This window comes from Halichoerus grypus, chromosome X, assembly GCF_964656455.1.
Source record: "Halichoerus grypus chromosome X, mHalGry1.hap1.1, whole genome shotgun sequence".
Classification (NCBI taxonomy): domain Eukaryota; kingdom Metazoa; phylum Chordata; class Mammalia; order Carnivora; family Phocidae; genus Halichoerus; species Halichoerus grypus.
The window spans coordinates 36,939,368-36,952,931 of NC_135727.1; the positions used below are offsets into that span (position 1 = coordinate 36,939,368).

A 13,564-nucleotide genomic window follows, 5' to 3' on the forward strand; every position below is an offset into this window, starting at 1 on the left:
TCACATGCATAATAATATCTGCAGCTAAGATTGAATGAGCCCTTACTATGTGCTAGGCATAGTTCTAAGTACTTTGTATGTAGTAAGTGGTCTTTTTTTCCAAGAGATATTTATTTTTTTTAAGATTTTATTTATTTCTTTGAGAGAGAGAAAGCAAGAGACAGAACATGAGTAGAGGGGGAGGGGCAGTGGGAGAGGGAGTAGCAGACTCCCCGCTGAGCAGGGAGCCTGATGCAGGGCTAGATCCCAGGACCTGAGCTGAAGGCAGACACTTAACTGACTGAGCCACCCAGGCACTCCTATTTATTTATTTATTTGAGAAAGAGAGAGAGTGTGTGTGTGTGTGTGTGCGCGTGCGCATGAGTAGGGGGAGGGGCAGGGGGAGAGGGAGAGAGAGAATCTCAGGCAGATTCCCGGCCAAGCGCAGGGCCAGCATGGGGCTCGATCCCACCACCCCAAGCCAAAATCAAGAGTTGGACGCTCAACCGACTGAGCCACTCAGGCACCCCATAAGTGATCTTAATTCTCACACCAACCCTTGCTGGTAGATGCTATGATCTCCATTCTTCAGACAAAATCACTGAAGAACAAAGAGACCCAATGCAATCTAGCTCCAGAGTCTACAGTGGAGAATCTTAACTACTCCACTACTCTAAACACACACAAATACACACACTCACACTCGCACACACTCACACACATAAACATATTGCTTATGGCTCCCTATCTCTCTTAAAATGAGTCATACTATTTACAGTAGCCAAAGGTTATCATTTTAATCTTCTGTAACCCCTGTCTACTTCTCCAGCCCTATCTCCTGCCATTCACAGCTTTGCATTTCAAGCTGTAGCCACCCCAGACTGCTCTAGTTCCTCATACAGGTCATGTTCTTTTTTAACCTCGATGCCTTTAGTCATGTCATACCCTCTGCTTTGGCTGTTCGCTCCTTTTCCCTCTCCATAACTCCCTTTCCCTTCCTACACTTAACCAACTTCTACACGTCATGTCATGCTCCACTCAGGTATCACCTGCACCAGGGAGCCTTGGCTGCGCAGTCCAGATTTGCTCTCCTTTGTGCTCCCATTATGCTTTCTTCATATCCATTTTCACTTGAAGCCCTTACTCTACTGTTTTATAACTGCCTTTTTATATATCCATCTCCCTCACTAGATTGTGCACTCCCAGTGCTCTTCCCACTGCATCCAAACATCTTGCTTTACCTAACTTCTACTTTTCTGTCCTTTTTTTTTTTTTTTTAAGGACTTTTTCATCCCAGCCTCTGGCATAGGCTATTGTGCACCAAGAAGAGTAGTAAGAGACTATAGGATTGTGCCTTTCTATGTGATCCAGGACATGCTGGGGATCATAAGCATCTTTGAAGAAGATGAGATCACATGATAAAAAAATGTTAGAGTTTATTTTTGATAGTTTCATAATAGTAAAGTGCTTTAGGGTAGTCTCGACTCCCAAATACATAATGGCTCAAACATACTAGAATCCTCTCAGTCATGTAACAGTCCAAGGCAGGTATTGGCAGGATAGTTCTCCTCTATATGGTCATTGATGGACACGAGCTGACAGAAACTCCTAGGTCATCCTGGGTTACCACATCCTAGTCAGCCAGAAGCAGGAGAGAACATGGGGGAACACACATGGGAAACTTCTATAAGCCAGGCCTGGAAGTACCACCCATCATTTCTCAGCAGTCCCATTATTAAGAACTTAGTCATGTGGTCACGTCTCACTGCAAGGGAGACTGGAAGGTGTAGTCCAGCTATGTGCTCAAGGAAGAGCAGAATGGTTTTGGTGGGAAGCCAGTGACCTTCACAGATATACTAACAGTAAAGTTGGGCTAGTCTACCTCGGGTGTCGGCTAAATCATGGAAGAATTTTATTTCCTTTGTCCTAGTAAGCTATATGGTACAGCTCTATTTAACCTTTCCCATGGGAAGCTGGGAAATGTAGGCAGTATTTAAAATCACGGCTGACAGTTGAGCTCCCTATTGAGTTCCTTACCAGGAAGTGGCAGCTTGATGATGACTTGCAATCCTGATGAATCCTTAACTATTAATCACTGACACTTTGGAGATTGCCATTAAGTAAAATCCCAGCTGAGTTGGTACACAGTGTTGTGATTTGGGCCCCCAAATATTGTTCCCTCTTCTGCGTGTCTAGACTTGAGAGGGTGTTAATAGATGGCAAAGCAGCAAGCTGATTCACTGCTAGCCAACCAAGAGGTGCTCAAAACCAAAGGAGAAAAGAGACAAAATCAAGCAGGGAACTCATTTCCATTCTAAACCATAGCCACAGGCATGAGCTTATTCTCTGCCAGTTTGTGTTTGCCCAAACATAGTGCACATTTGTTGATGACCTCATGTAAGCTCAGGGAATGAGTAAAAGTGAACCAATTTGAAATAAAATGTCCCCATGATTCTCTGCTAAAAGACATGGATATTCCCAGAAGAACTTTGTAAAACAGCTGCCCAGGCTCTACTCCCCAGAGATGCTCATTTAGTCAGTCTTTGGTGTAACCTGGGAATCTGAATATTTTAATGTTCGCTGGATGAATCTGATGGAGAGCCAAGGTTTGGGAGCCATTTCTCTAAGATGATGGGAGGAAGAATAGGGAAGTATGACAAAGCACAAACCCAACAGAGTGATTATGCTTAATACATGAAGCAAATAACCCTAAGGAAAATCCAGTCTCATAGCTTGAGATGTAGAGCTGTCTCTGGGGTTAGATCCATTCATGGAAATCTGGAAAAAAGGCCTCTTCTGGGGATTGGCCATGAAGCTGGCTGTAAACTAGGAGAGGTATTATGAATGTAGACGTCCCCCTGGACGTCCAAGATGCCTAACTTGTTCTCTTTCTTTCCCAGTTTGTTGCTCAGCCTAATTGCCAACAGTTACTTGCCACCCTGTGGTATGACGGCTTCCCTGGATGGCGACGGAAACACTGGGTAGTCAAGCTGCTTACCTGCATGACCATTGGGTTCCTGTTTCCCATGCTGTCTATAGCTTATCTGATCTCACCCAGGAGCAACCTTGGGCTGTTCATCAAGAAACCCTTTATCAAGTTTATCTGCCACACAGCATCATATCTGACCTTCCTCTTCATGCTTCTCCTGGCTTCTCAGCATATCGTCAGAACAGACCTTCATGTACAGGGGCCTCCCCCAACTGTCGTGGAATGGATGATATTGCCCTGGGTTCTCGGTGAGTCAAAGAAACCAGGAGCTATGGCCAGATTGCCTGCTGCTCCTGTTTACAGAAAATACTGGAACAGGCAGATGGACTGGCCCTGAATCAGGACATCTTCTCTTTGTGCCGTGGGGAAGTCCTTTGTTGGGAGTCTCAGAAATGTGGTTCCTTCTTCCCCAGACCCCAGTCACTTAGTATTACCTGGCCCACAGTGAGACTGGCAGTGAACCCAGGGCTTAATTCTGCTAACCTAACATCTTCAAGGACAGGAAATTGTGTATAAGTTGGTGTGGAAGGAAAGCCTAATATCAGTCAGAATGGGTTGCAGGTAAGCTAGACAGAGCAAGTGTTAATCTATTCAATGCCCTTTCTATAACTCAAGAGCACTTGAACCTTTCTTGTGGCTACTCCACAAAATCCTAGTACTTATTCAGGGTCCACATCCTATATAGGTAATGATTCCACAGTCGGGAGGGGAACCTGGGAAATTCACACAATTCATGGTAAAAGTAATTTCACCAGTAGTCTCCAAGCATGGTTAGATTGCATTGGACCCTCCAATGCATTGCTATCCTCCAAATCCTTGCTACTCAAACTGTAATTCCCAAATCAGCAATGTCAGCATCATCACCTGGGAACTTGTTAGACATACAGAATCTCAAGTCCCACCCTAGATCTAGGGAATCAGAATCTGAATTTCAACATTATCCCCAGGTGATTGACATGCACTTTAAAGTCTGAGAAGCACTGCCTTAGACTACAGCCACACCTTTTACTGGTTTCTTGATTCCAAGATTCAAGAAACATCTATGTCATCAGGCAGAATTCCACAAAACCCCCCACACAATGAGAGGAGAAAGGAGAAAAGAGGGTTCTAAGTTATTTTGGGCCCCTTTGCCTAGTGTCAGCCTCAACATCCAGTAATTCGGTTGGTGGTCAGCTAGTTCACCTCAAAACTTACTGAGTTTTCCCTCTAGCACATGATGGAAACTAAAGACTATAGGATAATATTGACCTCATTAGTTTATTAATGAAATTAATAAATTTCCTACTTCAAAATGGGAATAGGATAGAATCAAGCACCCAAAATTGCAACAGCACCAGTAACTATAATAATAATGCTAAAAGTGAGTAGCATCTGGAAAAGTATAATGCATGAGCATCTTCAGGTAAAGCCTATCAGGTTTGGCAAATCCACAAGTGAGAGGTGATGCAGGAAAGAAAAAGAGATATGTTATTATTACCATCTCTGGGGGCTTCTCTCCAGTGATCTCAATTCATTCATTGTTTCTGCCTGTCTTTACTCAGGGGAATCCTACTGTGATGACTATGATACTATTTTGACCCTGTCTAGAAATAAACCTCTTGCCTCCATTCTTTAGGTTTCATTTGGGGGGAGATTAAGGAAATGTGGGATGGTGGATTTACTGAATATATCCATGACTGGTGGAATCTAATGGATTTTGCAATGAACTCACTCTACCTGGCAACCATTTCCTTGAAGATTGTGGCCTATGTCAAGGTAACTTGGAATGTTTGCCCTTTTTCTTAAGCAGTGATTTGGGTTACATTAAGCTTTAGCATGGGGAGCATGAAGAGTTTAGGGGAAAACTGTTGTTGACAGTCCAATCCATGCGGGAAAGTACCATATAAACAGACATTCTTTCAATAGTTTGTAAGTAGTTTCCACCTAAGTGAAGAATAGAACAATTTACAAATGAATCTTTAGCTTCTTTAACTCTGACAGTAGAAGGGTCTTCAGCCACCAACCCACCCAGTGAGTGTTGAAATCCTCTCTACAATATCTTTGCCAAGATGGTCCACTGATGCTTCCATAGGTCAGGGACAGAAAACACACTGAATTCACAATCTCCAAAAACCTCTCTTAACCCTTGTCACTTCATTAAAAAGTGCTACTTTATGTTTTTCTAATATTATTTTCCCTGTGACACATCCATTAATAATCCTTATTCCCTGTGGGGTCAAACAGAACAAAGCTCTTCCTTTTCCTGAATAGTGCTTCCAGTGTGAAGCCATCTCTCCCTAACTTGCTGACTTGACTCATCTCAAAGCTAAGTATTCACACTTCCCTCAAGTGTTCTTCATATGACAGGCAGAGGAACCCTAGAAACTTCACTGCAGGAGACAGAGATCTTTGATCATCTCTGCCTCCCTCATTACTGCCAGCACCAGGATGATCATTCAAGCTGTTATAAATCCAGCTTTTTGAGTATCACTCAACCTATGCCTCGGTACCAATTCAGATAATGAACATACACACACACAGAGTATCTTAATGCTTTTCCCACACAATGTACAGCCTAAATTGTCCTGAAAAATAGCCTCATGTCCAACATCTCATATTGGGTAGTCCTAGGCCCTGGGTTCAGATTTGGTGCTCATTAGATGATAGAATGGCTGGCTCCTTCTACCCTGAGTTGAACTTCTCCAGCATGAGGAAAAGCTGACAATTCAATCTCCAAGATTGTCTAGTCAGTCATGCTTTTTGGCACTAACTCCCACATTAGGGAGTTTTAGAATGGGAATATGGCTGTCCCCCAAATCTCCAACAACTTATTTTTATATCCCTAATATGCATATTGCATAAATTTGAAGACCTTGGGAGTTAGTTATGTGGAGCATGAATATTGAATGCAGTCATGAAACATTTTTGAAAGAAGCCTAAGAGTATGCCTTATACTTGTGGTGATCGTTTAACACATACTTACAACTTCCTTACAAGAAAAAGCTGGTGAGGAAAATGTTTGAATCTCTCTGGTTAATGTGCCTGGATGAAATCCATGTAATTCTGGCACTCTGCTGACTAAGTAACACTGTTTGCCTTAAAAAAAAAAACCCTCTTCCTTTGGAAGTGTTATTTATACACAGGAGGGACAACAGATTATCAATCTAGAAATTGGTAGGTTTTGCTTAAACAAGAAAGTTTAGAATAAATGATCAAGAAAAGGATTTACTCTTAGGGATATAAACATGTCTACAGATTCCCAATATTAACTAATTTTATAACCTATTCAATTTCACTGGCAGGGATTCCGAGGAGCTAGAACTTCCCCATCACATAGTGGAAGGATAAATCAGCTATATTAACCTGAATAAATGCCCCTCAACTGATAAACACTTAACCCAAAGGAGACATTTGCCAAAAAGTTGGAGCTCTTCTCAAAAAAAAAAAAAAAAAAAAAAAAAAAAGGAGAATTAATGAAGCAAGACATGCCACATGCAGATTTGGATTTGCAATGAGAAATTGCAAATGGTCAGTCTGGTCTGCTCATCCACAGAGACATACTAGTCTGAGATGAACTTCTCCAAGTAGGCTGAGACAACCTCTATGAGGTAAAGCCACAAAAGCTGGTCCCCAGGCCCCCTGAAACATTTCTGATCACTGTTGTACTAAGGCAGTACAGAAATGCCATGGGATAAGCTGGCCTTACAAAAGATCCTTTATTAGAGCAAAAACAAGATATATACTCCACTGCACATGGTCTTCAACAACAGAAACCAAAAGGCACATACCAAAGTACTCAAAAGGAACAAATACACATAAGATCGGCCCTCAGTGCCCCCCAGATAATCCTACAAATGGAGAATAATTATCTTTGTGTCTTCTAGGATAGTACCACCGAGATTTATCCCACCACCACCTTACTTCCATACATTCAAACTAAATCTGAACTTTGGTACCCATTGAGTTATGGTCCTTTCTTCAGCCAGTACTTGGCTGAAGACACAATCTCCCACTCCGTCCTTATAATTAAGTCCCTACCTTAGGCTGGCCCTCTTCATATTTTGCTTCATGAATTGTCAGAGTGCCATTTATACCCCTTTGAAAGACATGGAGGCCAATTTTCAATCTGCATTCTATCTCAAACAATGTAAGAAAAATCACTCGCCTCCTAGTATCACTAACTCAAGAATCAGGAAACCTGAATGTAATCCTTGCTCTGTCCCAAGCTAGAATACCATAGGTCATCCTTCTACCTCCCTGAGCCTGAGATTCTGCCTCTGAAAAATAAGCAGATTGAACTAGATCAGTGGCTGTCAGCCTTTTATTTTTTTCCATGAAACCGTATCTTGAAGTTAAAACTTATTCAGAACTTCAATATATTAGAGAGCTCAAAGATTGAATTTGGATTGAGGAATCAATCTCCCAGGCCTCCTCTTTGGCTCCCAGAGTGGCTACCAGATGCCTCTACTGAACCTTCAGTCTTCAAGGAACACAATTTGCAAACCACTTGTATTAGACCAGGAGCCATCAAACTATGGTCTGCAGACCAAATTTGGCCTGCTGCCATATCCATTTGTTCACGTATTCCCTATTAGTTCTACAAGGAAGAGTTGAGTAGTTGTGACAAGGACCATATAACCCACCAAGCCAAAAATATCTACTATATGGCCCTTGACAGAAAAAGTTTGCTGACCTTGATGCTAAAAGAGCTCCAAGTTTATTCCCTGCTCTCATATTCTATAATATCTTCCGCCAAAGGTATAGATGCAAAACACAGATTTGCCATAAGAATCATTTTTCACACCTCTGAATGTTCTACAAATGCAGACTCACTGTCCCCCGGGCAGCAGACTTCCCTGTGCTTACAGCTGTAATTATGGAGGGAGAAAATCCTGAATTATGAGCTGTGCATGTTCCAGTTGATAATTTCTAGTTTTAAAATATAAGTCTGTTTCATTATCAGTAGTCTCCATCTCTCACATAGAGCTCAGAACTTTTAAAGACCCATCTAACATATGTGCTGTGACATCAACTATCATTTGAGTGAACATTTAATAGAGATAATGCCAGACCGAGTGTATGGAGATCACAATTTTAGTCCTGGCTCTGCTACCAGCTTGCTGTGTGATCTAAAGCAAGTCACTCTGCCTATCTGGATTTCAGTTCCTCCACTTGTAAAACAGGCATGACAATGCCCACCCCTCACTGCAATGTAGCCAATGTGGGGTGTTTTTATTGTTGTTGTTTGGGAAGGAAAAATGTAGAGATACAAGATTTGGCCAAGAGTGTATAAAACGGATTAGCCACCTAGAGTTCATCTAAAACAGAAGCACAAGGGTGGCAAGGTTTCTCCCAACTCCTCTGACAATGAAGAATATTGGATACACACAAATGATTTTAACAACACCAGTTTTGTCAGTTGTTGGAACTGAAGCACAGTTTAGAAATGCTAACAATATGATTTGGCCCCCAATGCAACATTTTTTCAGAAAAGTTGTTTACATTTAGTCCTAAGAAATTGCGATATTTAGATGAGAGCTCTAGGCAATATGCTTCGGATTGAATTCCAGGCAAAATCTACTTCTGTCTTGGGGAAGGTAATACGCAAATTCTTATATTTCCATAACATCTCTCCTTATGGAGCACACATTCTCTCACATATGGATACATAATCACAAACCTGTGCAGTGGATAGGAGTAGATATTATACTCATTCTATGATGAAATGGAGAGATACAGGCAGTTTTAAGTTGACAAAGCCCAAATCGGACCTAAGGTCTCACAATGAAGCCATCTTTCTATAAAGCTGCTCCCTATATTCCCGGACCTGGAAGTCCAGGATAGGGCTGAAAAATGGGCAACCAACACCAGAAATACGGCTCTTCCCCTCCTTCAACCCCTTGGTTCTTCATTTGTACTAGAAGGACATCTGAACTTGTAGGGCTGTCAAAAGAACTATAAAATACATGCCTACACCACCATGTGGAACAGTACTAAATTCACTACCTGGAAGGCTGACATGCTTTTTGTAATAGTATGAAATACATTACAGACTGCTAAAATTCAGCGGAAAGCTGAGTAATGACAAGGTTGCTCTAACAGCCCCAAACTGCAAGTCAGCCAGGAAGTCAGGATAAACATTGCACACCGAGGAGGCCAAACCTATCCCTAGTCCTTCAGTAACTACAAGTTGTCCATGGTGCTCAGAAGGAAATGGGGGATTGGGGAGGTAAATCTGATTTGAAATCTCATTAGGAGGCAGAGTAATTTGTCCCCACTACCTGGGGCGTACCAATGGCGCTGTTCCAGTGACACTCCCCAACAATCTGGTAAACTCACAGTTAGAAAATGCCTGTGGATAAACCACAGGTGGTTGCTCCAGATGATTGCTCTAAAATTCATTTTTCTCTGTGTATATGCAGGGAATATATTTGGGTGAGAGTGGGAGGAAAAGAGTTATTAGCATCATATACTGATTGGATAGGGAGGGGAGACAAACAGTGCCATGCACGGGGCCTGTTGTATAAATGAATGCTTGATGCTTACTTTGGTAGCTTTATTTGGGTGCTAGACAGGAGAAAAGAGGAAAAAGTTTTATAAATGTTCACTGTACCTCTCATCTTGTGCACTTGTTTCTTACAGTATAATGGTTCTCGTCCAAGGGAAGAATGGGAAATGTGGCACCCGACCCTGATTGCAGAAGCACTCTTTGCAATATCCAACATCTTAAGTTCGTTGCGTCTCATATCCCTGTTCACAGCCAACTCCCACTTAGGGCCTCTGCAGATCTCTTTGGGGCGCATGCTGCTTGATATCCTCAAATTTCTCTTTATCTACTGCCTAGTACTGCTGGCTTTTGCCAATGGATTGAACCAGCTTTACTTTTATTATGAGACCAGAGCGATCGATGAGCCAAACAACTGCAAGGGAATCCGATGTGAGAAACAGAATAATGCCTTCTCCACGTAAGACCCCCCCCCTTTGGCCTTTTTCTGCTTTCTCTTCCTTTGCTCTATTTTCAGTCCACAGCTTTATCACTGTTTCTTTCTTTTTTAAGATTTTATTTATTTTTTGACAGAGAGAGACAGCGAGAAAGGGAACACAAGCAGGGGGAGTGGGAGAGGGAGAAGCAGGCTTCCCGCCGAGCAGGGAGTCCGATGCCAGGCTTAGGACCCTGGGATCATGACCCGAGCCAAAGGCAGACGCTTAACGACTGAGCCACCCAGGCGCCCCTTTATCACTGTTTCTTGAGAGTGCACACAAACCTCACTTATGGATCAACCCAAAGGGTCTGAAGACTATAGAAGATTGAGAGGAAGCAGTTAGGTGAGAGAGGAAAGAGACAAACGCAGACATGGGCTCCCAGGAACTCATCTAAAGAGCTAGTTCTGAACGATTTTGGTAGCACCTCATATTTTTAAAGGAATTTGTGGGAAGGGAATAAATAATTCCTCACTCAAAAAAGCATCACTAACCAAGGAAATGAAAGAGCAAGGCTATTCCTCTGAACAATTGATTACCAAAGCTAATTTAACTATTCTGAATCAAGAACAAAGAAAAAAGATGGATGCAAGAATTTCTTAATGCAGCCTGGGATATGATGATGTATAATAAGAAATATGTATTTGGCCTTCTTGTTTCTAGCACAGAGCTCCTAAAAGCCTTGGAATTTCCTAAGGGCCAAGAGTGACAAAGGTGTCTTTTGTTGTGTTAAGGAGGTGACTTTTGGACCCCCACCTAAGGATGGAGGCTGGTTGCCAGGGGAATCAACCATGTGACTAAAGAGTTGAAACATTCAGTCCCACCCCTCAACCACCAGGGAGGGGAGAGGAGCTGAAGATTGAGTTTAATCACCAGTGGCCAATGAGTCTAATCAATCATGACTATGCAATGAAGCCTCCACAAAAACCCAAAAGATAGGTTTTGGAGAGCTTCCAGATTGGTGAACACATGGGGATTTGGGGACAATGTGGTGTCTGGAGAAGGCATGGAAGCTCTGCCCCTTTCCCCCATTACTTTGTTCTATGCATCTCTTCCACCTGGCTGTTCCTGAGTTATATCCTTTTATGATAAACCAATAGTCTAGTAAGTGAAATGTTTCTCTGAGTTCTGTAAGCCACTCTAGCAAATTAACTGAACCCAAAGAGAAGGCTGTGGGAACCCCTGATCTATAACCCATCAGTCAGAAGCACAGGTAACAACCTGGACTGACATTTGAAGTGGGGGAAAGAGGGCAGTCTTGTAGGGACTGAACACTTAATCCACAGAATCTAACATTATCTCCCAGTAGTGTCAGAATTGCACTGAACTACAGGACACCCAGCTGGTGTTGGAGAATCCGTGGTATGGGGGGAAATCCTCCCCACATCCATATGTTGGGTTCAGAAGCCCTTAGTTGGCATCAGAGAAATAGAATTTGCTAAGAGAGCCCTGACTCATGGAAACGTGTGGTTTGGGAAGAGAAAGGATAAAAGGGCAGGGGATGATGAACCTTTGATCCCTGGATGGCTACCTACTCACCCACAGTACGAAACTGCAGCTGCACTGTGATCCATTACTAAAGGTAAAAATTACCAATTGAATTTAGAAATGGTGCTGTTGGAGATGAAAATTTTTCTTTTACCCTTCAAAGGTTTTTCCAGCTGGTCTAAGAATTAAATTGATATGAGACAGATAAACAGGAGAAAATCAAATTTAATTTCGTATGTATGAGAACCCCCCATATCTGAGAGGTTCAAAGACAGAAAAGTAAAATGAGGTATATATACCATCCTGAGCTAAGGAATGGGATATAGGCCTGGGGCTTCAAACAGTGATTCACAGGACAAGAAGAACAGCAGATGTTTGGCAATTAGGTGTTTGCCCTGCCATACAGATGGTCATTTAGATAAAATTTATCTCTGGTAAAAACTCTCATTTTGGGAAAATTTTCCGACTTAAATCTTCTAGGTAGTTAAAGGAGGGGCGAAAATTTCTCTTGAGCCCTCTGGGTCTTGATTACCTTCAGCTCAAAATAGTTCGCATGCCAAAATGGTATACTTTGGGGAGCCTTATTCTGAACCACTTCAGTAGTAAACCTAACTCTTGAAGAGTTAGCTTATTGGATATATAAGGAAATACAAAATAATAATAACCATGCTAAACATACAATCCCTTGGTTATTATCCATAATAGCTAAAATGAAAGTAAAAGAAAGTGCTGGGTTGGGCCTTGATGCTAAACCAAGCTCAGATTTGCATCAGTCTGAGTTTGGGCCACTAGACTCAAAGTCACCCCCAAGGTAAAAATTGTAGATCCCTCTAAGACCTCTGGTCACCAAGAAAGTAGTCAATGGTGGGGGAGGGCAAAATCAAGAAACCATTGAAACCAGAGAGTATTGTGTGAAAGAACTGTTTTCATTTTGTGGATCAGTATCATCAGCTTCCTGAAGACCCTTTACTAAAATAAATTATGAGAGGAACTAATTTAGGAGCTGTGCCTTTGATTTTGAATACTGTGGAATGGAAGGGCATGTTTGGGTTGATACACGACCCACGGCTCATGACTGAACAATCACAGATGGCTATATGTGATCCAGATACAAAGGAGGTTATTCCTAAGGGAATGACCAGGCCAGTTAACTGGACAAAAGCCACTGTAGGGTCTGATTACCCTGAGAAGGGGGACTTCTCAATTGCCCCAAAAATGCCAAGTGGAATACCCCAGATGAAGCCGCTGACATGCTTCATATGCAAGCTACATGGAACTGGCTTTAAGATGACTGAGTTATTTGCCTGCTGAACATGCCCATTACCCAGGTCATGGTAAATGCTGTGGTTAAGGGGTCTCTTTCACACGAGCACCCCATATAACCTTACTGCTGCAAAACCAAAAAACACTCTGGGAAGCCTTTGCCAATTTGATGTCTCAGCTTTCTCTCATGGGTCTTAATAAAAACATCAGGTTAATTAACAATAGAATAGGAAAAGGCCACAAAGGTAGAAGATTTTGAACAGTTAGTAAGGAATAAGGTGAATAAAGCAAATATTGAAAGGAGTAAAACAAAGAGGAAACAGAGAGGAGTCCCAGGACTCATCCCACAGGATGGAAATCTTTAGATGGTTATTAAGAAATGAGATGAATAAAACAGACTTTGATAGAATTAAAGATTTTAGTACAACACTGCTAAAGGTTGGGAGGGCCAAAGGGACTCTGTGTTGGTCCCTCAACATTAAAGGGCCCAAGACAAGTCTACTCTATTTATCCCAGTTTGGAGAACTTTAAAAAGCCAGCAGGCAAAATTGCAATGAGAAACCTGACCAGCAATCATTTGGGGCAGTGTTTGGACAGATTAATCAAGTTAAAGATTGACAAAAAGGCCAGGGTCCCTTGGCTCAAACTCTGGCTGGGAACCCAAAGCCTTCTGCACAGAGTGGGTAAAATGGTCAGAAGGTGGAAAAGAGAAGTTTCTGGACTCATTCATTCAGGACTCCTCCTAACGGTGGTACCAAAACCCCTTGGTGACACCCTGACTCAGGCTACAATTAGATTGAGAAAATATAAAAATGTAAGGGTAGGGACGCCTGGCTGGCTCAGTATATAGAACACGTGACTCTTGATCTCAGGGTCATGAGTTCA

At 42.2% G+C, this 13,564-nt stretch overlaps 1 protein-coding gene across 1 annotated transcript in view; it reads left to right on the forward strand.

Annotated features, from left to right (window-relative positions):
- TRPC5 (transient receptor potential cation channel subfamily C member 5) overlaps window positions 1-13,564 on the forward strand; it is a 260,230-nt gene that overhangs the window by 207,519 nt on the left and 39,147 nt on the right. The window contains exons 4-6 of the mRNA XM_078063933.1: window positions 2,880-3,216; window positions 4,584-4,723; window positions 9,590-9,912. Coding sequence (XP_077920059.1) covers window positions 2,880-3,216; window positions 4,584-4,723; window positions 9,590-9,912 — 800 coding nt within the window. The remainder of the gene's footprint in view (window positions 1-2,879; window positions 3,217-4,583; window positions 4,724-9,589; window positions 9,913-13,564) is intronic.